The sequence below is a fragment of the Notothenia coriiceps genome, unplaced genomic scaffold (genome assembly GCF_000735185.1).
Source record: "Notothenia coriiceps isolate Sejong01 unplaced genomic scaffold, NC01 NC01_scaffold00019701, whole genome shotgun sequence".
Taxonomy (NCBI): Eukaryota; Metazoa; Chordata; class Actinopteri; order Perciformes; family Nototheniidae; genus Notothenia; species Notothenia coriiceps.
In genome coordinates, this window is record NW_011352402.1 from 144329 (window position 1) to 171125 (window position 26797).

The 26797-nt window shown below is 43.9% G+C and overlaps 1 protein-coding gene across 1 annotated transcript in view; it reads left to right on the forward strand.

The window, feature by feature from the left end:
- The first annotated feature begins 1057 nt into the window (after positions 1–1057).
- Positions 1058–26797, forward strand: part of LOC104952182 (alpha-ketoglutarate-dependent dioxygenase FTO-like) — a 68151-nt gene continuing 42411 nt past the window's right edge. Inside the window, exons 1-2 of the mRNA XM_010778951.1 lie at positions 1058–1092; positions 1618–1745. Coding sequence (XP_010777253.1) covers positions 1621–1745 — 125 coding nt within the window. The 5' untranslated portion in view covers positions 1058–1092; positions 1618–1620. The remainder of the gene's footprint in view (positions 1093–1617; positions 1746–26797) is intronic.

Here is a 26797-nt window from a genome sequence, read left to right on the forward strand (position 1 = left end):
TCGAGTATTAACAACCTCTGAAATTTCCAAATTGACCAATCAGAATTGAGTATTCAACCAAGCCGTGTAATAAGCCGTGATATACAACAAGGTGATGGTGTTCAAACACGATGGGCTCATTTTAAAAGTTTGTGAATTATTTAGCTCTTACTAGATCTTTTTTGATGCAGCACAGTTAGAATAAACTCATCGGACTGAGCTGTCTTTCCTTTCCTGTTACTCATTTTGTTCCTAGGCCAGCTTTGGGAAGAACTAAAGTGATCTCACAAGCAGGTTTCAGATCAACTAGGTATCATTTGCTCATCAGCGCTTTGCTCCAGACACTGAAACTGTGCTGCACGGCCAGCATGGCAATGTGATGTCTACTAGCTGAGATGGTGATACAGTCTGAATGCACTTTCTGCCACTTTCTCTGCCTGACACTCATCCCACGAGGACAGTGTTTGATCCAAAACGAAAGGTACAGTTTCCATAGGGGGTACAGCCAGCCCTGCTTCCTCCTGGTCACCGTAATCTTTGGTGTCTCCTTCGAGTCAGGCGTAATCAGTCACACACCGCCACATGTTTTGACACCTGTCCTGTGTGGTGTGCAGGAAGTAAGCATATTACTGCGCTGCAATCACACTCCCTTCCTTTGGAAACACACACACAGACAATCAAACCCATCTTCACATGAATTAAGACAGACAGGTGGATAGTCAGGAAGGGATTAAAAACGAGGCAGAGGAGAAGAAATGAAGGTTTCCTTACATTGTGGGGTTTTTTGAAAAGAGGGTTGGATGACTTGGGAGGCGAGTGACTGTTAATGGGAAGAAATGAACGTGCTTTACTGGTGGATGTGACAGGAAGAGACTGTTCTTAACAAGGCGTCAGAGTCAGTCAGAGTTACAGATCCATCACTTCTCAGAGGCTGCGAGAAGGCGGGGGGAGACATTTAAGGATATTCAGAGAGGGAGAGAGTCTGTGAAGAAGAGGGAGAAAGAGGGATTTGAGTGTGGCTGACAGCACTGCATTTAATTTGGGCTGCCAGATCCTTTTTCATTTGACTCCCTCTCAACCGGCTTAGAGGCTGCGGAGGACTTGGAGGCGAAGGTTTGCCAGGATGCTTCAGATTAGCACTGATGTGCCACGTCACACTTTAAGCCGGCCTGTAATTCATGTTCAACAGGGGGATACTCACACATTACACTGTGCTGTGCAGGACGTGATTAATTGACTCACACTCTAATGTCGGGTGTAATTTGCCCATCCTCTGATGTGAAACTGACTTTATACTAGACTTACTGTATGTCGCCGTCCCAGGGATGTTATAATGGAGTCTTGGCTCTGAGCTGTGTAATTTTTTAAGTGAGGATAGGATGAGGGAAATGCTTCAGGTAGTCTTTCCACTCAGTTAAATACAGTCTAATACTCAGGTGAAATGTAATGGGGCAGAATTGTTGTTTTACTCTAGGATGAATGCTTGACCAACTAATGTCCTTTAAGCTGTCTCTATGAAAAGTTAATTAAATGAAGATAGGGAATGGTGTGTTCTTCCGTGATCAAGGTCACTCTAGCACGTCTATCATGAGTTCTACTTGATGCAGCTATTTTAAACCTCTGCGCTTCTTTTTCCAGACTATGCTCTTCCTGGGGACTCTGGAGGAAGAGGAGGGCCAGGAAGGAGAGGGAAGGAGGGAGATGGCAGAAGCTCTGCTGTCTGCCCTGACAGACAGACACCAGCAGAGACAGACATGGAGAGACAGGTAACACAATGTACAACCAACTTTGTTTCCTTCTATCGGTCCCCTCGAGAAACACATGTTTGACAGATGTGTGGGACGGGTAAAGTAGGACACTCTATGAGGTACAAGGTTTCATATTAAAACTAGTATCCCTATCACACACAACTAGGAGGAATAACATGTTTTGGAATGGGCTGCCTGGTGTAATAATGACATTTATGTTTTGTTCAGGATATCTCCGAATTGTCCATTTAAATTAGATTGGCCCAAACTGGAGTGCAATCGAGTTGTTTGAGAAACCATTAAAACTAATGGTGATTATTAACCCTTTCAGTTAATGACAATATGGGCTTACAACATGCTCACAACAAATACATAACACACCCATGCATTGGGGTCAAGGGTCCTCACCCAAGCAAATATTTAGGAAACCCCCAATTCAGGAAAATGAGACACATCCAAAACTTTGACACAAACAAACGTTGCTTAAATTGCCAAGAAATCACTTAAGGAGATGTTGCAGCCAAGCAAAAAGGTTCATTTGACTTGGAAGGACCAGAGCGATTGATCTGTTGAAATACAATGAGTAACACCAAGTTATTTGTGTGCAGGACTAATTACACTGTGGGGACTCAAACTCAAAACATGACTCAAAACTCCAAACTAAATAATCATTAATCGACTATTTACTTCTGCTTTGTTTGAGAAGCTAGCAAGAGTATGGTGTGTCAAGAAATTATCCAACCAAAAACAACACATCCTACCAAACCCTTTTCTAGTTAGAGTTACTGTATATCAAACAGTCGTCTGAATTGGCAACAGTCACAGCCCATCCCTTCGGACCCCCCTCCAAAACATTCCCCCCAAAACTATCATGATGAACGTGATCATAATGAAAAGATAATACAATCATTGCTTTCGATAAATCCAACGGCTGTCAAGCTTGTAGCCTGCGGAAAAATCCTGTGAGTCCCAATGAGTCCGGGCAGGTAGGGAGGTTGTTTTAATTTTGATTTATAATCTGATGTTGGAATGTACAACAAGTTTAACAAAAAATGATTTTGGAGAAGATTGCCCGACCGTTGCTGTAAGTGTGCATTGACAAAGATTCCTTTTGAAGCACCGATGTGGATCCCACAGATACTCAGTTCTGTAGTTTCTGTTTGTTTGTGGTCCTTGGACCTGGAAGCTATCACAGCTATCACAACGACACGTGTGTCTTGGATAAGCCCGCTCACTTCCTTCCTTCCAGATAAGGACAGAGAGCTCAAGGATTAGAACACTGGCCATTCATTCAGATAAAGGAGGGCCTTACACACACACACACACACACACACACACACACACACACACACACACACACACACACACACACACACACACACACACACACACACACACACACACACACACACAGTGTTATTTTAGCTGTTCATTCTCTTAGTCAGTCTCTCCCTCAGCACTAGCAAGGACACACACAAACACTGCCATGCATGTATACACTACATCTGCATTCACATGTGTTTCGCTGCTTATTGTCTCTATCAACAGATTTGACCTCAGTGTCACACACACACAAACACACACACTTTGGACCAGACATGTTCCAGAGCCTAAAGAGTGCCAGGGGCATAATCCAAAGACTACAAATTCCTGAAAGCAACATCTCTCCTTCTGGAAGATGTATGTCAACTTCCTGCTGTTTTGCCGCCCTCAGCTTTCCGCGGCGCCTCTCTGTTTTGAGTCGTCCCCCTCAGTTGACCCTTAGCTCTGCCCCATCCAGATGAGCCTTGTAAACAGGCTGTTTCCACACACCTTGCTATGCCGTGTCGACGCCCACCGCCTCACAACTCTGATGTAGGGCCTGCTCTGATAGTGCATTCCAGCTACAGGTGCTGAAAGCTAGAAACCATCCCACCCCAAACGTAACATCAGCGCTATCCCCCATCATCCCAAGCTCCCCCACCACCCACAATGCACTGTTACCAACTTTTCAGCCATGTCCAACCCCTCACCCTAAGATCCTGACAACCAGTATCACAGACCAGGACAGGAAATGCTCCGTCCTTGTCGGCGGGGCAGACAGACGTTTACTCTATCAGCAGTGAAAGACTGATTAGATTAGTTTTGGAGGAGGGCAAGAGTCCCACACAATGTGTTTGAACTCCAGCTGCTCCTGATACCTCTTCTCCCCTTTAAACACATGAAATGTCTCTCCCTAACCCCCACCGCCCCCACTTACAAAAAAGCCGGGGGTCATCCTGTCAAGTGGCTGTCAACAGATCTCATTTACACAAAACTAAACACATGGCCGTGTGCAATGTTAAGTGGGACGTACTGGTACTGATTAGAGATTTGCAGCTGATGAAGGTTAAGGATGGACTTGCTTGTTTTTTGAGGAAGAAGGAGGTTTGTATTTTTGTATGGAGACTAGAAGACAAAGTTATTGTTTGAAAATAAAAGAGTGAAAAATCAGAGACAGACTGAGGGAATCTGGTTCAGTCAGATGTATTTCATTTATTCTCATGAAAGCACTCTCCATAAGATTACTTTTGAAATTAATTTGCTGATTTTTATTGCGCGTCCTAATTAGGTTTCCACACAATATGCAACAGGCAGGCTTTTATCATAATACTGCCTTTTGTTTCCACGGTTTCTATTCAACACATAATGCTTGCAAAAGGATGGAAAAATAAAAAAAAGCATGATTGATGACTCTTGCTAGAGGCACATAAACATAAACAACCAGCACTGATTGATTAAGTTTCTCGCTGACTTTTGTTTCTTAAACACCAGTTAAAGCAGCACTCTGCGCGCTGGAACGTGGGCCTGCTCGCTGCCATTTTCTGCCTCCGGGGCATTTTTAGCACCATCAAGAAGGAAAGGAAGAGAAATTGGACCTGGTGACCAGTGGTTCTTCACGAGTGACTTATAGGCACTCAAAGTGAGTGATGCCTCGACTCGACCCGCTAGCAGCAGCAGTCCATTCATTCACTCTGAGCCAACAAAGTTATGAGAGCTTTTTTATTCTTATGAGCTTTTCTGGTAACTGGGTTTTCCCGATGCACACGGTGAATTCTTTGATAGATGCTGCCCTCCGTGTCCCTTTGGTAAATGCCCCGTGAGTTCCCTGGGAAGAGATGGATTATTATGTGGGTGACTCGGAGAGCCGTTGAGTATGCCACACAGGAGCTGCAGATTTAAGAGCAAAGCACAACCTCCAGGGAACATGCCTACGATGCTATCTTGGATCAGAATGATTACATTATTTCTACTTTTGAACCCCCTGGATGCTGTGACCTTACGGTGACCTTCCAGTGCCTAGAGGTCACTGCTCTGACCAACATAAAAAAACATAAAAAAAGCTTTGTCACAGCCGGCGAGCAAACACTGAAGGGAACAGCTGCGAGTTTTGTACTGACCATGCAAACTGCTGTAGGCTTTGTAAGGTCATTATATGATAATGAAAATCATTACAGAATTACATGGGGGTTTAGGACATGAGAGCAGCGGGGAGGGGAGGGGAGGGCCACATTGGGTTTGATAAATGGACTGTGAAGGTGCCCATCTGGCCCTCTCTATGGCTTTTTCTTCCTGCTCTTCCACTCTCGTCCTTTACTACCCCTCTTTCATTCCCCTCCTCTGTTCTCCAGCGGGCCAGTGTAAAAGCAAGCGGGCCTGTAGTGAAAGATTAACAGAGTGCAAACCCAACTCACCTCTGTGGAGGAGAAAAGAAGAGGGGAGACAGGCGGAGGTGTTTATGACCCAAGGCAGGGTTTGTGCATGACTTGGCAAACCCTGTCCTCCCATCTCTCAGTGTGGGCCGGTAGGAGAGTAGGCAGCCATTGACCTTTGGCATCGGAAGCAGTTGGACGGCTCAGGATGTGAGAAGGCTGCAGTTCGGTGGCACTAGGTATGTTTTCTTCAATAGGCTTTGGAGTTAATACATAGCTAGGTTTCAAAAAGTCATTTTCACATACCCCTCCTCCTCATATTAGAATTGGTAGAGGAAATGGATGTTTAGCAGTGGCAGCTTGGGATAAAAAATACATCATATCCACCTCTATGCGAAATTAGAAATATTAGACTCCACTCTATTTCTAAGAATATCATTTATTGCATATTTTCTATTTTTTCTATAATTCAAGTGACTGATTGTTAGAGCATCTAGTTCCTGTAATTTCCAAGTATTTTTGACATTTTTGTTGATTTTGGATTATATCATATTTTTACCCTTTAATTTGTACAATTTAAAAACCAAAAACATTGCCCTTTTTCTAGTCCGTGGAATGTTAAGGCTCTATTTTGAATGCAATTCCATCCCAGCTGCCCTTTGAAATGACCTGAGCCACATGGTACAGGTTAGGGGTGTAACTATAATAGCTGTACACTCAGAATTTGTGGCGTAGTACATCTGTCGCCTGTGTTTATTACTTTTCTCCAACTTGTTGGGAGTTAGTGAGGTCTTTATCCCAAGACAAAAGCTACATCAGCTGACATGGCAAGCAGATCTAAAGGACCGAGAAGGAGGTCCACGTGTCCACAGCTGCACTCATCACTCAGCTGTCCATCTTGACCCGTGACCTGTAGGGCTGTCCCCCGGCATCCATTGGCTTTATGTTTCCTGCCATTGTCATCCTCTCTTGTCCTCACCTGGACCGGGCGCTGATACACAAAAGGTCCAGTCTGTCATCAAAACCAAGGGGTCACCGGGGGCCAGAGAGCCGAGGTTGAAGCCGTGCCCGGCCGTGGATGACCCCACCAGTGATGTCAGCTACCAGTTGCACCCCCTGTGGAGAGGCATAGAGACCTTCATTGGCTGGCACTTCATTCCAGTAGTGGTGACATTTCTTTTGTGTGGCCCCTGACAGACCCTGCCTCGACTCCTTCGGTGGGGTGGGTCGGGGAGTTAGCAGACAATGGAGGTCTCCCGTCCCAGATGGGAGTTGGAAACATTGTCAACGTCGTGTCCACAATAAAGACGGACGGACCACAGCCTTGTCTAATGTGGCCAATGACCTCCTCAAAGGCCTAGAAATGGAGACACCATACTGCAGGGATTACTTTCAACCCATATACAACTCACTCTCTTCATACACTCAAGGGTTTGCTGGGCATAGGTTCCCATAGATCTCTAGCAAAGCCATCACCTGTCTAGCTGTCATTACACAAGTATATGGGTAGAGAATATAAGCAATCATCTTTATTTCAGTGTGAGGAATCTGAGTTGCTGTTACATGAAAGGTTTTTGGAAAGAGAGCTTGTGCGGTTCAGTTAAAACAATGTTGCATCAAGCTTCCACTTTTAATTAGCAAGACTGTTGTTTGTGTTTGAGCTGGAATAAAAAAAACGAAGTTGTGGTTGGCGGAAGGTCAGTCCGGGCATGTTGTCAAGCAGGCCTGTGTTATGCAAGTTGCTACCTGAGTTGACAGGTTCATCAGATCTCCCAGACCCCACATCGCCCCTACAACAGTCCTGTGTTGCAAGCAGGAGAGACAGGGGGATCTCAGTCTGTTTACCTTGGCAGGAGTAACCAGCCAAAAGTCTTTCTGGCTGCTCCATTGTTTCTCTTTACCTCAGGGGTTTCTGTTGGTGGGCAGACACCTGTGTGCGGTGGGTGGAACTCCCATCCCACAACCATGTTCTCTAACTGTGTTTTTCTTCCTACCACCTACTTTTGCCGTCATCGTCATTGCTGTGTTTACTTGGTTCAGGGCACTGTAGGAGAAAACAAATAACTACATGTCATCTGTCTCTTTCATCGACGGCCAGCCTGTAATTAGTGCAAGCGCGGCGGTTAGCCTGAGACGCTGTCGTCTAATTTGTCTGTCTTTATCTAAAACATGTCTGTGTGGTCCCTCAGACCGTATACATGCGTGCAGCGAGATCGCCTGTGGCCTATGTGTTTGTGAGGTGTGTGTTTGAGTGTGCTTGATTGTAAATTATGAATTCTTCTCTCATGCACCCGGCCCTGTTTAGCAATCACTCAGATATGCATGACATGTCCTGACCTCAGCAGAATCTCACAGCTGCTGTTACCGTAGCAGACGCACTCCCATCCTAGTTAGCTCCCAGGCTGGAAAGTACTTAAGATTATGTCTTATTCTTGCAGGAATGTGCTTTGATGAGATGACTGACGATGCTACCTTGTTACCTTCTACTTACTGTACAAACAAGTTATTCTCGTGTAAATATGCACTTATCTCTATCTCGCATTTTCTCATACAAGTCAATAATTGGCTGTTGAGTTACATGCTTTCTCTCGTTTTGTGGTTCGCTGTTGGAATGGCAGACTTGCAACTGGCAGCGATCAGTATCACGCTCTCTCTTTGTTAATTGTCTCTGCTTATCCTCCACTGAGTCACAACTGCATTAAAACGCTCACAGGCTTTAATGGAAACAGTCATTTCATAATTACGCATTTCACAGTAAGAGCTTGGCATTGCCATGTGGCACAGAAAGGGAGAAAGAGAGAGTTAAAACTGTCATTAAAAAGTCCCACAGACCTTTAAACGCACTTGTTGCAGAGACAGTTGCCCATTAAATGCTGCTTTTTTTAATATGGAAACAAGATTTGAGTTTGGAAAAGACAATGTGGTGAGCAGAGACGGGGAGTGTATGGGGTTTGGACCTGTTTTACTAGTTGTCACAAAAACCAGGGAATTCTTTCTGGTCAAAACCAACATCCCAGAGAGCTGATAGAGCATGATTGGCTGAGGATGTGTGGCAGGCATGTGAAACGAAAGGCAAGAGCATAGCATTATGGGTCGGCGGAGGGTGTGTTCACCAAAAATACTGTTATTATAGTTTAGCTGATCTAAATCATGTTTGTTTTTGATTAAAACACACATTTGAAATGATACCAATTTTGGATTTTCAACTGAAATAATGTACATGTGCTTTTTCAGTGTTACGTAAGCTAACACATTAAGCACAATAAGAAGGTCAAGTATTAAATGTAAAAATATATAGACATACAAACAATTGTCTACACCTCGGTTTTTATTTTTTATTTTTAACAGCCACTTTATGATTAATGTCTATATCACAGAATGAACTGAAGAAATGTATGCTTTGTTTAAACACATGTACATTATACATGCATATACATCACATGCCCCATCCTTCTCTCTTTTTCTCCACCTCATCTAACACAACCACACCACCTGGGCACCCCCCTTCTGCCCACACACACACACACACACACACACACACACACACACACACACACACACACACACACACACACACACACACACACACACACACACACACACACACACACACCGTTCTCCCCTCCTCTGTTAATTATAACCTACACCGCTGGAACACTTCATTTCATATCAAGCATATTGTCTTTTCAAGGCTGGCAGGCAGGTCATAAATTATCCTGAAGGTGAGGATGGAAGTTGGAGGAGATAGTTATGAAAATTTCATCTGTCTGCCGTAGCGGCCGCAGCTGCTCCTGTCACCAGCCGTGTGCTGGAGGAATTACACCGGGTCAGCGTTTGTGTGTACGCGTGTGTTCTTCAGTGTGTGCATATGCGTATGAACACATGTGAACAGTTGCAGTGTGCACGTTTATACAGCACATACACACGCAGCTCTTTGTGTATCTGCAAATGTGTCCCCTCTGTGCGTGTCCCTGTGTGTGTCGCTGGGCCAGTGTGTGCAGAGGGTTGGCCAGGTAAGACCCTCCTGTCAGTGTGTGGAACATCTCTGGCGTCCCTGTCACCCCGGGGCCCCCGGCTCTGCCCCGAAGCAGGGAGACTGGGAGGGGGGACAAGCTCGCAGGGCGGTCCCCAAGCTGTCTCTGTTCATTACCGCTACAGAAATGGGACGTGGCCGGCAGGTGGCCAGACCTTTACTCCTTACCTACTGTGATCATCTGCTGCTCCACTGTGTGTACGTGTGTCTGTGTGGGTGGGTCTGCAAGTGTGTTTGAGAATGAAGAAGAGTCCCATAACTTATGTATTCGAGCAGGGAAGTGCATATTTTATGTTTGACCTATGAATGTGTGTTGCGTCTTTGACACATTATTGCATGGTAGCAATGTGCCAGTGCAGGCACATCTCGTAATGGCTGTGCTTACATATTTACAAATGTACAGAAGTTCTGCATTTGGAGGAATGGGAGTGCTGCTGTGTGCACTTTTCCCAACAGAGCGCAGAGCATCTTTTCTCTGCAGACAGCCACTCCAAGTGGCAATTAGTAAGAAAAGAAAAACACAGTAACTCCCCCCTCGTCCCCTCCTACGTCAATCTGTAGTTTCCTGCAAAAATTCTATTAGGGCCAAAGTCCATAGCTGTTAATTACAATTCTAACTAGCTTGCCTCCTGACGAATGGATGGCTTCAGCAGCGATGTAGGATAAAAGGGATATCAGCGATTTCACTTCCCTGTACAAAGGCAGCCTCTGAAATGGGTCATCAATCCCATAGTGATAAATGTCTGGTGGAGTAATGACTCTCTTATCGGCGCCGGATTACTGCAGATATTTGTAATTAGTGTAGCCACACAAGTCCCCGACAGATGTTTTTGAGGCGGCACAATATTGAAGCCTTGTTTTACTGCTAAATGGGAACTTTCTGCGAAGAATAGGGATAGTTAGAGCTATTGTACTGCGGCAGACCGAGGTGAATCTGGAGAGCCGAGACCCTGTTGTGTCAGTTTGAAAGTGTTCCTCTGCACACACACCTTCAGAAGTCACATATCTATGGAATCTCATGTACACACACTCACACTTAAGCTCATGACCTGATAACTAAATACACAGCCTGAGGTCCATCCTTCAGCTATTGAGCTCAGTCGTCACATGACTGTGAGAGCCAGGAGGCTCCACTTCTCCTCCTGTTCCTCCTCCTCCTCCTCATCCTCCTCCTCCTAACCCAGCCCCAGAGGTAGCCACTGCTACGCCAGGGGGAGTGAACGATTCACTTTTAACTTCCATTTCTCATGTTTTGGGTCGAGATTCACTAGCCGCCCTGACGTTTTTTTCTCCTTCCTCCTCTTCCAGTTCTCATGAAATCACAATGTGATGTATTCAGCCTGAGGTGTAGCTCTATTCACAATGCAGTTTGACACTACCAAGCCCTGCTCCCCTCTGCTTTCACAGTGCATCTGTACAGACGGACTGCTGACAAGTCTCTACCACTAACACAATTGTCCTGGCTCTAGTCGACAGCTACTTTGACTAAAGATGTTTAATACACTCTTAAAAAAGGGAGGCCTGTGATCCAATTCTGTCCCCCTCCATAAATATCTTTAAATAAAGATATATGTACTCTAGAGAAGTGATGCTTATGAACCCTTTGTGTCTAGATTTGGTTGGGGGATGCCACGATATACACTCACCTACCTACTGTCCGACACACACACACACACACACACACACACACACACACACACACACACACACACACACACACACACACACACACACACACACACACACACACACACACACACACACACACACACACACACACACACACACACACACACACACACACACACACACACACACACACACACACACACAGCCTGCTCGCCACTGACAGACGTGTAAGCAGATGCAGCCAGAACTGGTAATGGCAGGTGATTATAAGTGGCACACGTGCCAAACTAATTAAACCCCTGGGTTGACAGCAGCATTTGGTGGCACTGGCATTCTGGCATGCTGGCATTAGAATAATTGTAGCAGCAGCACATTTCACCTGCGAGACTGCAGCTAACAACGTCATTTATTTTACAGCAGGCTGCACTGGATGTTGCTACAGAGGCCTGAGTTAGCTTGCTTTAGCTTTGACATGAATGGCAACCTCTGGCACAGATGGGACAGCTTCTCTCCGTCTGTATGAGACACATTTGTGTTCGGTTTAAGTTTAAACAGTTAAACATGGCAAAAATAGTTCAAGATATTAATTTTTGTTGTGCTGTAAAAACTTTACTTTTTCAAACATATTTAACCGATTCCCCAATATTTGACTTTTTTGTTTTGATTTGTTGAATTGTGATAGTGATACTAAATCTAAGAATAATAATATTATATTTATTATAATTTAAGGAAGGTATTATACACAATTTTAAAGAAATATCATACAAACAAAAAAGGAAAATTCTTTACCAACAGAATAAACATTACCTACAATAAAATAAATTAGCTTGGGGAAAATAGGTTTTAGAAATAGATAGAAGTTTAAAATCTAAGTTATTTTTCAAGTTAGTTGAAGGAAAACAAACAGTCATCTGGTCTGATATCTTCAGGCAGGTTGACCCACCTCTGCGTGTCCCCTACTTAGGACACATTGCAGCACGCAGGCAGGAAGGAAGGAGACAAGGACAGGAGGACGGGTCCCTCAGTTCGTTCAGTTCTCAGGTCATCACTTCTCCAGCTGGAGGGCTGGAGCTGTGAGCCCACCTCACAGAGGTCAGCGCTGTGCCAGGAGGTCAAAAGCTGCACAAGGAGGCCCACCTGCACACATTCTGTGAATCTCCACACGTACAACTATCTCTCTCTCTCCCCCCTAAACACACGCACACCTGGATGGTTGAGTAAGAACTCTGACATACCTTCAGTTCTGTGGAAATTAGCCTGCAACCGTCTTGACTGATTCATGTGATTGCCTTGTGCTGCAGGTGTGGCTGGGCCAGGTGCACACTGTGTGCATCACAAAGTGTGTGCACTCAAGGCGAATCAGATACATTAACACGGAAGTGGAAGAGTGAGTCGGTCATTGCATTCTTTGTCAGATAGATTTATGGGCTGTGGCATGGCATATCACAAGCTTTCATACAATCTCCAACCAAGACCTTAGACAACCATTCTCTAGTATTTCCTTGCTGTAAATCACAGTTGTGGCAAATGTATTCAGATATACGTTTTTCCTCCAATAGGCTGCACTGTCTAGTCCGCTTGCACATAATTGCCTTCTTAGATATCACTTGCTGAAACATCACATACACTTTTCAGGTTTTTATTGCACATGCACAGACTGTGTTCATTCTCGATAGCTACTGTGTTAATCTGGTTGTAGAAGAAGTGAAAAATCAGCTCTTTGAAGGCACAAGTAAGTGGCCGATGGCAGCTGATAGCTGGGGCTTAGTGGATCCTCATTATGTGCTGTAGCAAGCTGATTAAAACATTTGATTTGTTCCCAGTGTGTGTGTGAGCGTACAGTCAAGCGTCTGTGTGTGTCCTGTGCGTGCGCGAGAGTGCACGTACATACGCATGTGTGAAAGAGGAGGCCTTTGGGCTGCTGCGGTGTGTTATCTGTTTTTTCAACCTTGTCATACTAATTACAGTCCGTATTTACTTACATTCTCTTTTTGTTTTCTGCCCTCGATAGGCATCTGTGAGTGCCTCGGCCTAGGCTGTTCTCATTAACAAACTGATGATGTGTGATAGGTCTATCAAGTGATGATACAGGGAGCTTTTCCAAAAAAAGAGGTCATGATACAAATGTTGTCAGCTTTTTGCAACCACAAAGAATTATGCTCCTGTTATCAGTGGCGCTGTGATTGTAATTGTGCCAGTGAGTCTTGGTTGGGGGAATTCTCTACATCCGAATTAAAGCCGATTGAAAAAGGCACTACATTAACATAAATCAGAACCCTTATGAAAAGCTTGCTTCTTCTAAACTTGAGGTAGGGATGATTAACAAGAAGAATAAGAGCTACTTTATTTTGCCCTCTGAAAATACTCAAAATAGGGATTGTTGTCTAGTTTTCTTATTTTTTATCACCGACATGAAGCATTCTGAGATTATTTTACTCCTTGCTTATACAGGTCAGATAAATTTTCTATGTCCTCATGTTAAATGGGCTCAAGCCAAACGTTTTCAAACAACTGACCGCAGGTTTCTGATATACAGTATTTGCATTTGTTTTCAAATAACATTACGAGGAGCTCAAGCAGCTAAGTCAGGAACAACTCCAATGGAACATATTTCCGACCCTTCTGTCTCTGGTTTCTAATGTGTCGCTGACTCCACAACGAGTTTACCAGTGTTGACCTTTGTCAAGTTACCGATCATGTTCGCTGCACGGGTCGCTCACCACATGTCACCCAAGAAAAGACGGATGGATCTGACCACACCCTGGCTTTTTGGAAAGGCTGTTTCTCATTAACCAAATCCCTTCAGTTAACTAAACTGGTTACAGCACAATCAACAACATCATTATGCGAGTCCGTGTGTGTTAGAGAGCCACAGACACTTACAATAGGATTAGTAAATGGTTAAACTGAACAGGAAGCTGTGTGAGGATGCATGGTGGGGTGAGCAGGGTAAATCACCGACAGCTGAGTTTTATATGGGAGAGGTGGGTGGTAGGGTGTGAATGGTTTTTATAAGAGTGCGAGTGACTGATTCCCAGACGCAGAGCACAGTGCATCCTGAATGGGTAAATGGCATTTATTCAGCCGGTTAGTCTGGGAAAACATATGGTGCCATTTGGAGGCCCAGACTGGTGCACGCTGTTCTCCTGTAATTAGACTGGCCCAGCAGAGCAGCTACATAACTGCTTCATGATAACCGCCCTACTGTAGCTTACAGTGCTGCTGCCACACAGCCCTGGCTGCAGCACAGGACCAGCACACCGCATTACACATCCTGTTAACACACTGTACAACACCAGCGAACAGCAGTCACACCACAGCTCTGGCAGCTGTGCACCGAGGGCCAGACTTACCGGGATGTACGTGAAAGCACAAACAAAAATACCCACTGCACCTTTAATTCTATTTGTGTTTACTACATGCATTATAGCTTAGTCTGGTTTGCCAGAGCAGCAACTGGGAATGGGACTGGTGTATTCTGGGAAAGAAGGATAACTTAATAAAGTGCAGTTCAGCAGTGGGTTTTCAGAAAAGAAATTCAATATGTTAGTAAAATTGTAATACGTATTATGTAAGAATCATTCACAGAGAGGTTGAAGTAGGAGTCGTTAAATACACTTATAAGAAAATGGCAAGAAAAGATGCAAGAGAAAGTAACTTATAAAAGACTAGCCGCTGCAATATAAATGTCAAATCAAAGCGTATCCACAGCAGCTCTTTGAATGTCAAGTTCAAGTTTAATGACAACACGCCTACAACCTCCCATCTCCACTTGGGTTGGTCAGTTATTATTTTATACGTTATAAAACATTGCGTTCCTTTTATTAGTAGTCCTGTTTCTTTTTCTTATTTGATATTTCTTCGCCACCTTAGAACGGCTGCCCTCCAATTAATTTGAAGAGCTCTCCTTCTTTGTTGGTAGTCAGAGATGTTTCACTGTTTATATGAAATGATTAAACACACAGACACAACTTGAGTTTAATAAACCGGTGCATATTTAAACATGAACAGCCACATTGACAGTGTGGAGTTTGCATCTTCACCCATTGTTTACCTGGTTTTCCTGAAAAGAAAACAGTAAACTTGAGTGTAGCAATCATCTAGTTGTATACGTATTAACCCTGTGATAGACCAGCAACCTGACCAGGGTATACCCCGTGCCTTTCCGAATGTACTCTGTGATAAACTCGTACTCCAAGTCCAACAGAATGCAGAATAAAGCCCTTTCATCTTGCAGTTAGCCATCACTTGCACCTGCTTTGTGCAAGATAGTCTTTCTTCTCCTTATTATCTTTGCTCTCTCCTGTTTTTAATCACTCCCCTCCCTCCCTTCCTCAGGATCAGAGGAGCAGATTGTGTGTCGGAGGTGTGGGTTGTGTTGGCAGGGCTGTGGGGGCGTCAGCTGGGCTGTTGTCCCGTCAGGGGGGAACAGGCTGGCAGCCCGGCGGGAAGGCCCTGTTAAGGATACACTGCTGGGAGTCGGACTGAGCCAGAGCCTGGTCCAAACCACACACACACACACGAACACACACACACACACACACACACACACACACACACACACACACACACACACACACACACACACACACACACGAACACACACACTGGGAGGGATCGGTAAGGAAAGTGGTGGGGGTGTCCAAACCTGCGATAAAGACATTTCCTCCCTCATTTATAAAATCTGACACCAGCAGTCTGCCCTCTTCTCTTCCCTCATCAACTTCCCTTCACAATGAGAGAGAGACACACACACACACACACACACACACACACACACACACACACACACACACACACACACACACACACACACACACACTGTTAACCTACAAGCTGTGGATTCTTTAATGCCAGATTGAAGTAAGCCCGGAAATAAATGTAAAAATGTCCCACTTTTCTGAATTTCAATCTAATATTTTTAATTTAAACTTACCTTTATTGCTTTCAACCAACCTAATACAGTTATATGAAATATGTGACATAATACAATTCATTAAAGTCAACATTTCCGTTTCTTCAGTGTGTGGTTCCTCTAATCACATATTTGGCAAAAAGCAGCAAAGCTACCATACAGCTTCACAAGGTCCTTCCAGAAACCTTTAACAGATGCTACTTTTGTGTTTTTCCTAGTCAGTTAGTAAATCCATACATAAGATTTAAATACTTCAGTGGACTTGGCGGTCATTTAAGGGTACAGCAAGCATTGTCTCATGTTTCTCTACACATTAAAGACCATTATGTTTGGCTAACACTCCCTCAACACGCACCCGTACATACGCTCTGTGTCCAGAAGGGGCTGTCTGCGTGGCATGCTATTCTCTTGTTGTCTGTTTAGCAAGTACAGCATGTGAGAGCACTGCCAAATTTGCATATGCCGCCATGTATATTTCAGCAGCGTTTAAGACACACATCACCGACAGTGAATTATGCATGGGGCTGGTACAGTGGAGGTGCTTGTTTTCTGCACTTGTGAAGGGAAATTGAACTGTGTTTTCTTCTGACGCTCAAGGCCCAAGGCCCATTAAAGCGCACGGAGCAGGCAGCCGCTAAATGGACTGGTGGTCTACATGGTATTCCCCTCCAACAAAGGGAGCCTGGCATAGAGGAAAGCATTCGACAGGTTATGACAGCTAGGTAATAGGATTCCCAGCTCTCCAAAGGGACTGTCTGAGGTGCTGTTGTAGTATCCTTGTAGACCACTCCGTCTTTTTACATGTGCATGTGTGTTTGTTAAATGCGGTGCTGTGGCAGAGATGAGTGACTGAATAATTCAAAACTGGCATGTCTCACAAAATGATGCAAACCCGTGCATGGATTGTCAGAGGGAGGAATAGAGTGTTGCAGTAAAGACAGCTTAAAAGGCTCTTATGCATTATAGACACGCCTTTTGAAACTGTTTTCTCATATGCAAATGGAACACACACACACAGCTGCAATCTCACCCCCGCTCACTGCAAATCCAAATGAGGCATAGGGCTGTTTATATTATGTGCCGGAGAGGAGGGAACGGGTGTTTGGTCGAATGCACATGAAAGATACAATAAAAGACACAATTGGCTGCTATCAATGTTTACTTCAAAGAATGGCGCTGTGGCTTCGCCTGCACGACAGCAGTTGTGTTCTTGTAAGCCACCTCTGGACCGAGGGAATAGACTGCGGAGGATGAGCATAATTAGAGATGTCATCTAAGACACCTATGCTCTCCCACTGCTCTATATTTATCCACTTGGCGGTCTCTAACAGGCCCTCGGGTCAACACATTGTGTCCCTGCCTGTCAGCTCAGCAGTGGACGGGACATATGCGGTGATACCGACAATATGAAGCCACCTGCTAGTCTCTCCTCCTCCCCTCTCCTCCTCCCTTCTGCCTCACCTTGCCACTGGAAGCAATTCTGACTATTCATATATTCCTGTTACAGCAGTCTTGTTTAGCTTGGCTTAGCACCAGTGAATCTGCCATTTATAGAGTTCGTTTTGAGCCACCTCTGCGTGGCAAATGATGATAAGCCTAGCCTGTAATAAACAATCTCGTAAACAGCTCGTGCAGCTCAGCCCTTAATGGCCTTAGGGGCTTGTAAGAGCTTTATAACACATTTATTACCCCTTTAATAGCTGAGAAGCTGTGAGCCATAACATAAGCTAACACTAATTTAATTTCCTGACATATATGTTATCTTTAGGTTTTGGTTAACTTGATTGATTTCATACCTAGTCTTCTTCAGGGGGTCTTGCTTAATGCATTGGGACACCAAAGGGAAACTATATTCAACACTTGCCTCAATTATTTTGCCACTTGGTATTCAGTGGTAAGAGAAGAGGAGAAACCATTGCTTTGTTAGCCAAGAGCACACATCCAGAGAACAGACGAAAGGGCCAGCATGGGGAATAGAGATATTTGATGTTGAATCTCCCCCTATTTACAGTAGGATGCCTGAATAAACGTGTTCAGAAGCTGGAGAGAAGCATTATGACCCATAACCCTGAGGTATTTGAAATGGAACAGCAGGACTTACTTTGAAAAAGAATAGGAGATGTGCTCTGGGCTCACTGTTTATACCTTGATGTGATTTGGACTGAAAATATAAAAAAGCTGTTTATCTGTTCTTTGCCTTTCGTCCATGGCTGAAAATTGCAGTGTTTAGGAACAGATACAGTACACTGACTGCACGGCTGGAAAAAAGGAATCCTCCTCTTTTGTTTTAGTGTCTGAATCTGGTAGAAAATGATTCAACAAGTATTTCTGTGAAAGTTTACGGTTTATCTTTAGCTATATACACATTTTGATATTATTTTTGAAGGATTTTATACGCGTGTTCTTTACAGATTTTCCATCACACAAGTGCCCTCTCTGCAACATTTTCCCATTATGGTTTATTAAACTAACTCTAGGGCCTGGCTATCTGCTTTTAGTTCCACTACTTCTTTCTCCAAACACCAATTTCAACCCTTCCTCAATTATTCTTTTGTCTGAGAAGAAGTAAGGTATCAATCTTTTATGTTTTTTGAAAAATCTGATGAGTGCTATTTGCAGGATCTCCTGCTCGATAGAGATTGTGGAGCTGGAGAGAAATACGAAATTGCAGACTAAATCAATACCGAGCCAGTAATGTTAGGGGGGGATCCCCTTTCAAAGAGCAGCGCTGAATTTGTACGCCTTATGTTTCTGATCTCTTACTGTAGTCATTTCGTTCAAAGCACAGTTGTTATCATAGTTGCTGTTGTTTGTATGTTATTTCAGCTTCTTTCCCAAGTAGCTATTTAGCAATTTGGACAAAAATACAATTAAAGGCCCATCTGTTTTCAATGATCCTAACGTCAGACAGATGGGGTCTGTCTATTGAAGCCATACTCAGATCCTGGCAGGTTAGAGGCTTCGCTAATGAACATGCTAAATACGCGAGCAGGCTGATTTTATCATAACAAGGCCTGTATGGGCTAGAATGGATAAATGTTCTTTTTCATGAAGTTAAGCTTTTGCACTTTAGCCTTGGCGATAGTCCGGGAAGAGTAAAGTACTCATGTTTATAGGTATTCGCCTTAAGTTAAGTTTCAGTTGCATTTGGGATGCCAAGTCTCATGAGAGTTAAAGTAAGAAAAAAGATCTCTACATGATTGGAAGCAATGTGTCCAGTATTCCACAGTGACGATACAGTACGCATATAAAGCTCTCTGTTTGCTGCAATATTGTTTTGACTGATGACCCAACAACAATTTATTTCCTATAGCACATCACTTCAGAGTACCATGAAGGCATGTTTTCAGCATGAGAATCCCCAGTCCTGAACGGGCCCCTAACCACTAAACCTGACAATGTTAGTTAGCATTTTGTGGGACATGCAATCCTGATTCTGGTTGAGTTCTGCCGGGCCACTGTAAAGACCACAGTACTTACAACCTTTGAGGAGTCATGGGATTTGTCACAAGCTTTCACTTTCAAACTCCTCACATTAAGCTTCAAACCACTGACCCTATGCCTGCCCAATTATACAAGTCAAAGGAAATCTCACAATCTCACACTGATCCCTTATGCATAGCTTATGCAGTGTACTGTAAACAGCTTAGCCACAATCAAGTATGTTGAAGAGTTGTCGTCATGCTTCCAGTCTGATCCTGTTTCTTTCCGGCCAACACAGCAGTAGTCAGGCAGAACAAAGGAAGTGCTTTTTTGTACTTCACTTTTTAGATAGCTTCCAGAATTGCTACTAAAACTGCGAAAAGTAAACAGGTTAATCCCATAGCCTTAAGGTAATAATATATCATACTGACAGCTGTCCGAAAGTGTTTAGGTAATTGTAACAAATACAATGCCCCACCCCTTTCTGTCTGTGGGGGACACTTGTGTGAATGTTAGACAAAGTCGGATCAGGTTTTGTGGGGACTAAGACAAGGTCTGCGAGTGATTGATCACACCGCGTCGAGCCTGACGGACTCAGGTCTTCACTGAAGAACAAGCACACACCCACTCCTCTAGCCTCCCAAGCTATCCAAGCACAAACATTTCCAACACAGTTATTTTACCTAGAAACAAGCCTGAGGGCTCTGACCAAAACACTTCTAATATAGGAAAATTGAGCTGCTTTGAACTTTGGTGTTTTTGATAACTACTTGGTATGCTTCCTGGAGGATAACCTGTGGGCTTGGCTTCCCAAGCTTTAATCCCTTTGATTAAGTGCCAGGGCAAGATAACTCGGCACTCAATAGGCCCTTTACCTTCCTAATATCCCCACTGTCCTGGGCTTGAAAGCACCAGTGCTTTCAACTCTCAGTAGGTGCATTTTTAGCCCTCCCTAGACTCCTCTTCAGATAGTTGTTTTCAAAGTTTGGGCCAATAACCTCCTTCCTGTCTGTGCCCTCTCCCTTGTCCCTCATCCTGTTTTAGGTCAAGATGTCCTCTGTTATTTTTGCTCTGTTTATGCATTATGATTCAAATCAGCACAAGGGTGTACGTGGTACAGTGTCGTGCCTCCTTACCTCCCTCTCAGCTGTGTGGAGCTGACGGCAAGGCCTTGGCCTCCACAGATTAGCAGGGCTCAGAGGAGAGGAACAGTTGCTGGGGTAATTATGCTGAGAGTTGTGTGTTGCCAGATGCAGGATGAGACTAGGCCCTTGGTTTCATACTGGTGGATCAACTCTAGAAAGCTGCAGCTAATTGTGCATACATGGTTTAGCCCACCAAAAAAAATCCAATCATCACAACCATCTTCCAGGTCATGTTGAAGTATGCAACGGTTCCGTCACACTGTCTCTTGCCGGAATTCTAAATTAAGTATATTATTATTAAAATCATGTCCAACTGAATAACTTTATGTATGATTGTTAAAAAAGTTGGCAAAGACAGTGGATTATTTACAGACTGTGATCAAATGTATATTGAACTACATTGTCAAACCATTTACTGTTTGAAACATTTTGAAACAATTACGGTATTATTCATTTATAACTATTTATTTATTACAGAGTTTGACCAAGCATTCTATTCCATGACACAAACTGTATTTTGGGATTCAGGTTAAAAAACAGTTAGACTTTTGGTTTATGGCCCTTAAATTCATAAACCCATCTCAGTCAAACCGCTCAGTTGCATTTGTACATAACTGAAGCTGTGCTGTATCTATTAAAGTCTCTTTCTCATCTGTTTGTGATTCATACATATTTGAAGTGTATCATGATCTGGGCCCAGAACCAAGCATTTGTTTTGTGCAACTATTTTTCTGCTTTTTTATGGGGAATTGTCATAAACCTTGAAGAGTAAATGAGCTTGTTTGGTAGGAGAGAAAACCTCAGACTTCGAATAACTGGCTCATATTCACTGCATCTAGCTCTTGATGCCTGTTATGATTGGCTCTGCGTTTCTCGGAAAGAGCTTTTGTTATGTATCTCACTGCAGCTGCCCAAAGACAGCCGCTGGATTTTGATGCAGATAGAAAACAAGACACTCTGAAATTGGCTGACCCTTCGTGGCACTCTGTACCCTCTCTGCCCTCACCGCAGAGATATGAGGGCACTCTGACATTCTTCCGAGGCATCTTTTGTTGTTTCTCATGGGTAAATTCTGCCCAATGTTATTCCCTGTGAACCCCCTCCGCTCATACTAGGGCTGAACGATTAATCGATTTTAAATCGAAATCGCGATTTTAAATCGAAATCGTGATTTTAAATGATGCGATTATCAAATCGCAAAGCCTGCGAAAAAAAACATATATATATATTTTTTTACAATTTTTTTTTGTTCTTCTTGTGTGTCAGTCATCCACACCAATCAGAAGTGCTGTGCTCCACATGTACCAGCCATTGTTAACCAATCAGAAGTGGCCCATGATAGAAGGGGATTGATCCAATCACCTGCCAAGTATTTTTGAAAGTGCCTGCCCTTTCCAAATGGCTTCCAATGGAGCTTTCCTAGATGGTTTGGTGAAACAAACCGTCTGAGTCAGGTTAGTAATGCTCCATCACATGTGTTACATCTATTACAGGGTGAAACTGAAGCTTGACTTTAAAGCAACCCAACGGAAGTTTCATGTAAGTTTAGTTATTTCCCTCGTAGCTCGGGCTGCGGGGGTGCTAGAGACGGGAGCATGTTGATGCGACCTTCCTAGCCGGAGATATGGCCGCATTTTACAATAAACTTCTGTTGGGTCGCTTAAAAACAAATATCGCAAATCGAATCGCAATATTTGTCAGAAAAATCGCAATTACATTTTACCCAAAATCGTGCAGCCCTAGCTCACACACACACACACACACACACACACACACACACACACACACACACACACACACACACACACACACACACACACACACACACACACACACACACACACACACACACACACACACACACACACACACGGACACACACGGACACTGCACATACACATATAACCAAAACCAGTCCACATCTAAATCCGGAGCATTGCAGTTCTCCTTCACAAACATCAAATGCAGTTAAAGGATCACAGCTGGGACCGTATTTAGATATTTGCTTACATTCATAATCTGAGACAGTGGCTTTAACCAAAGGGCTATAATGGCTGTTTTTCTAACTCTAACTGTTTTCTAATTCTTCTGTTTGCTGTCATTATTTCTCAGGGCATCCGTCTTTAAAGTGATTTATGCCTTGTTGATGCTGCAGATTAAAGTTGCAGAGAGGAGAATTTGAAAGCATAAACACGTAGAAAGACTTTAATGTGGAGACTCCAGAGCTACTGTTTGCTTTCTTAACTAAAATGGCTATGTATAAATAATCCTGCATCGTTAGTATAATCATTACTGAGCAAAACATTTGCACATTTGGGTAAAGTACATGCCTAGTACTTTGAACGATGTCCAAAATATCCCATGTCAAACAGACTTTGCTGCAATGATTGTCAATTACCCACGAAGGCAGATTCATTAAGAAGCCTTCAAAATCAAATGAGAAGGCCAATCCAGGTACAGATGGTGTGGGTTGCTGATTAAGTTATGGAAGTTATCATTGTCATTTCATCAATCGATTGGTGAGTAGCCCTAAGAGTTGTAAAGACCCCTCATTTATGCCCAATATCTTATCTACAACTTTAAAGGTCCCATGTCATGGCCATTTCTACTGATCATAGTTCCATTGTTGAGGTCTACTAGAATAGATTTATATTGTGCAAACTCACATTGGTTTCTCATACAGCATCTCTGTATAGTATGTGTATTCACTCTCTGTCCTAAGCGGCTTGTTGGAGCTCCTGCCCCCCCCCCCCCCTCCCTGTGAGCCCAGTGTGCTCTGATTGGTCGGGACGTTGCGAGGCTCGTTGCTGCTAGGAGCGGACAGGTTTCCGGATCGGCGATATAGCGAGAACAAGCGAAACTCATCCTGAGCACACACAAACACTCACAGCCGAAGTAAAAACAATAAGTGTGGCTTGATATTGAGTAAGAAAAAGGTTTGTACCGCTGTGAGAATGGGTCTGCGGAGAGCATTTCTCCGCCATCCCAACTCGTATATTATCAGCGTTCAGGGAGCTCTATGCAAGTCAATGGGACTCCCTGTTAGTTAGCCAAGGGATCCTGGTTTGTGAGGTGCTCCGCGGATTGGTCCATTTGGGCCAATCCGGTCATTTGTTGTTGATTTGGGTGTTCACACGTCACAGAACCCAGGAAGCAAACAATGGAAAAAGAGAAATCTCCAACGAGGCGTTCTGGGGCAGCATAGACAGGTCTTCTCTGTGTTAGAGTTTTACTCGCTACAGGGTGTGCTTTGAGGGTTTGTGACTCTGCAGACCGTTTACATGCAGAAGAACCTTCATAACACACAAGGGGACGGGTGATAACCGGAAAAGCATGACATGGGACCTTTAAAACAGACGTACGTTTCGGTGGCCTCTCAGTCGTCCCTTTGTGGCATTTATCCTGTGCCATGCCATCACTCTCCAACACCAAAGCAATGTCCCATATGGCATCTAAATAATGTAGAAGGGTAAGTCATCCACCATGGCAGATAGCAGCGTGTATGAGTGCTCGTTTGCCTGTGTACATAAATATGTGCAATATTCAAGATGGGCTCCATTACTTCTGCAGCAGGGTATCCCTTAACTCCTATCTTTTTTTTATTATTTATTTCATGAACAGTATATATATTTTGTTGGGGGTTATTGGGGCATGAATAAGCGCGTGTCACGGCCTTTTCACAATCCCTTATGAGCAAATCCCACCCCCATCCCTGCCTTGCCCCCAGCAGGCCCAGCTCAGAGTTCTTCTGATAGCCATGAAGGGATTTGGGCTGGATGGGCAGACCCTGACTGGGCTGATTGCTTTGAATGGCGTTGGCTAAAGCTGCCTTTGAAAGCAGGGGCGTTGATGAGAGCCTTCTCAGAAGAGCCTGTGTAGTCACTGCCTCTGGGAGGGACCCTCTCTAATACCCCGGCATAAGATATACAGGAAGAGGCAGGGATCACCAGTCACCCCCAGCCATACACACACACACACATACATGTGCACACTTAGACAACAACCGAAAAGTACTTTCAGTAAACTTTTTGACTACTAGTTGACTGATATGTAAGTCACTCAAACTATACGATGCAATGACTAATTTTACCCTGCCGTAGAGGGGAGTTATTCATAGTATTTAAGTCCTCACTAAGTTTGATGAACAGCATGCCGCACATCTTTCTATTTGTGCCGAAAGCTCATTTGAGAATACTCTGTGTGCAGCTTGCAAAGGCGGAGGGAGGATTTCCGGAGGAGTATGTGGCCTTGCTTGTTTTGTTCGCTGTTTCACCTTGTCCTTTTGCTCTCATAAAACACCTTGAACATGAGAGAAGACAAATTACAGCTTCAGACGCAGGTGTCCCGGTGCGTTTTTATCTCTCAGCAGGCCCCCAGGGTACATTACCTGTGTTCCACAGGGCTGGCTGTGACACGGGAGCTGTCACTGGTGGGGCCCCTGAGGCCCAGACTCTAAACAGGGTGGCCTTCTCTGTTTGATGGCCTGTCCCCTGGAGCATAGAGCTCTGAACTTAGGATGCGTCCGCACCCAGCACCCCTGACCTCAAACCCAGTAACCCCTTGACTTTGCTCTCACCTTAGTCATGGGAACAGACATGTCCACCATAAGCACCTTGGGTGATTAACATGAAAACATAAAAGCTATACAGCTTCATGCTCATTAGGGTGATTGGTGCAAGTTGAGGCACGAAGGCATCAGTGCTTGAGACTACATATCTTTACTGTGTTCATATGGAAAATTCCTTGGAAACGCTTGTTGATGTCAGTAAACCTTGTGTCAGAGAGTTGGGGATACGTGCTTGTCTTCCAAGGCAGTCAAAAGGCTTCAGGCGAAACAAGCTCATTTTGTGTGAAAGACAGAGAGACAGAAGGGGGAAAAGAAGTAGCAGTAAATTACTGATAAGTGACAGAGAGAGCAGCTTATCGTCTGACAGCATCAGTGTGGAATGAACCAAGGCCTGGTGGGTGTGAGTTAACCCTTTGACACATCTCATAGTGAGGGTTAAGGTGAGCGAATCTCACAGAAGACGCACCTAAGAACAGCCGTGGAAAGAAGAGAGGCGGAGAAGGAAATGGGAAGGATGGCAGGAGGGGAGTGGGTGGTGCATACAGCGTGCCTGGCTTTATTTTCAATTGCAGTTTACGATTTTTCATGGTCATGTCTCCCCTGCCTCCTTTTCAAAATAATCGTCTGTCGGTTTTTTGCAAGTCTGGCCGCCTTTCATTTCAGAGGTTTGTTTTTGAAAAGGTTGCTATTATAGCCAAATGGTTTCTCTGCTTCTCTAAACACGGCAAGGCATTAGGCAGGGCTCCGGTTTCAGGGCCTGGCTCCTAATGAGAGACCCAATCACACACAGGAAAAAGACGGATCAGTCCTGCTACACCAGACCCAACCTGTGGTTTACATCTTGAAACATAACCACACTCATTCGTTCTCTGTTTTTCCCCTTTTCTTTTCCTTCCAATTCGTCGTTCTCTCCACCTCCTGTCATGACTCCGCTCTTTAACAACCAGAATTGATCAAAGTTGATTTTGCAGCTGCACTTTTCAGCACAGATCTATAAATAAATACATTAACACCAGGGCCAAAATCTGGCCTGACAGCTCGCGTGGATTGCATGTGTGTTGCTAAAATACTTTGTTTCAATTCATACCTAGGGAGGTTTTTCTCTTCTGCTGCTTACGGCAACTATAAGTCAGAGCCGTTAAGCAAAGATATTCGAACTGTCAGAATCAGAATACCTAGTCCCACAGAGGGGACATTTGCAGCGTTACAGCAGGAAAGAGCCACAGACAGCTTAGTGTTGCATATCTGAAATGCGTAAAAAAAGTACTAAGTTACAGTATAATAAACAATATGCTAAAAAAAGATTAAAACTAAAAAAGTTACATAATTTTCAAAAATAAATCAAATCTACAAATCAAATCCTTTAGCAGTTCTTAGGATTTAGCAGCCCGGTATATGTTACAAACTACCGATCCACCCATGAATGTCACAGCACGGAGATACCAAGGGTGTTCAGGTGTTTAAGAGACTATAAAATAAATAAATAAGGGAATTGTGGGAGTGCCCTCTTACTATAAAATGTGTTTCCCACACTGTCATTAAGTCTGAGGCCAATTAAAATAAGTGTTTCACTTATTCCATCGTCAGCTCACCCACAGCTCAAACGTATAAATATAAATAGTGATACATATGACTAGACTTTTTTCCCGGTGAAATTTGTTAGATATTTGACGGCTAGATTCAGTGG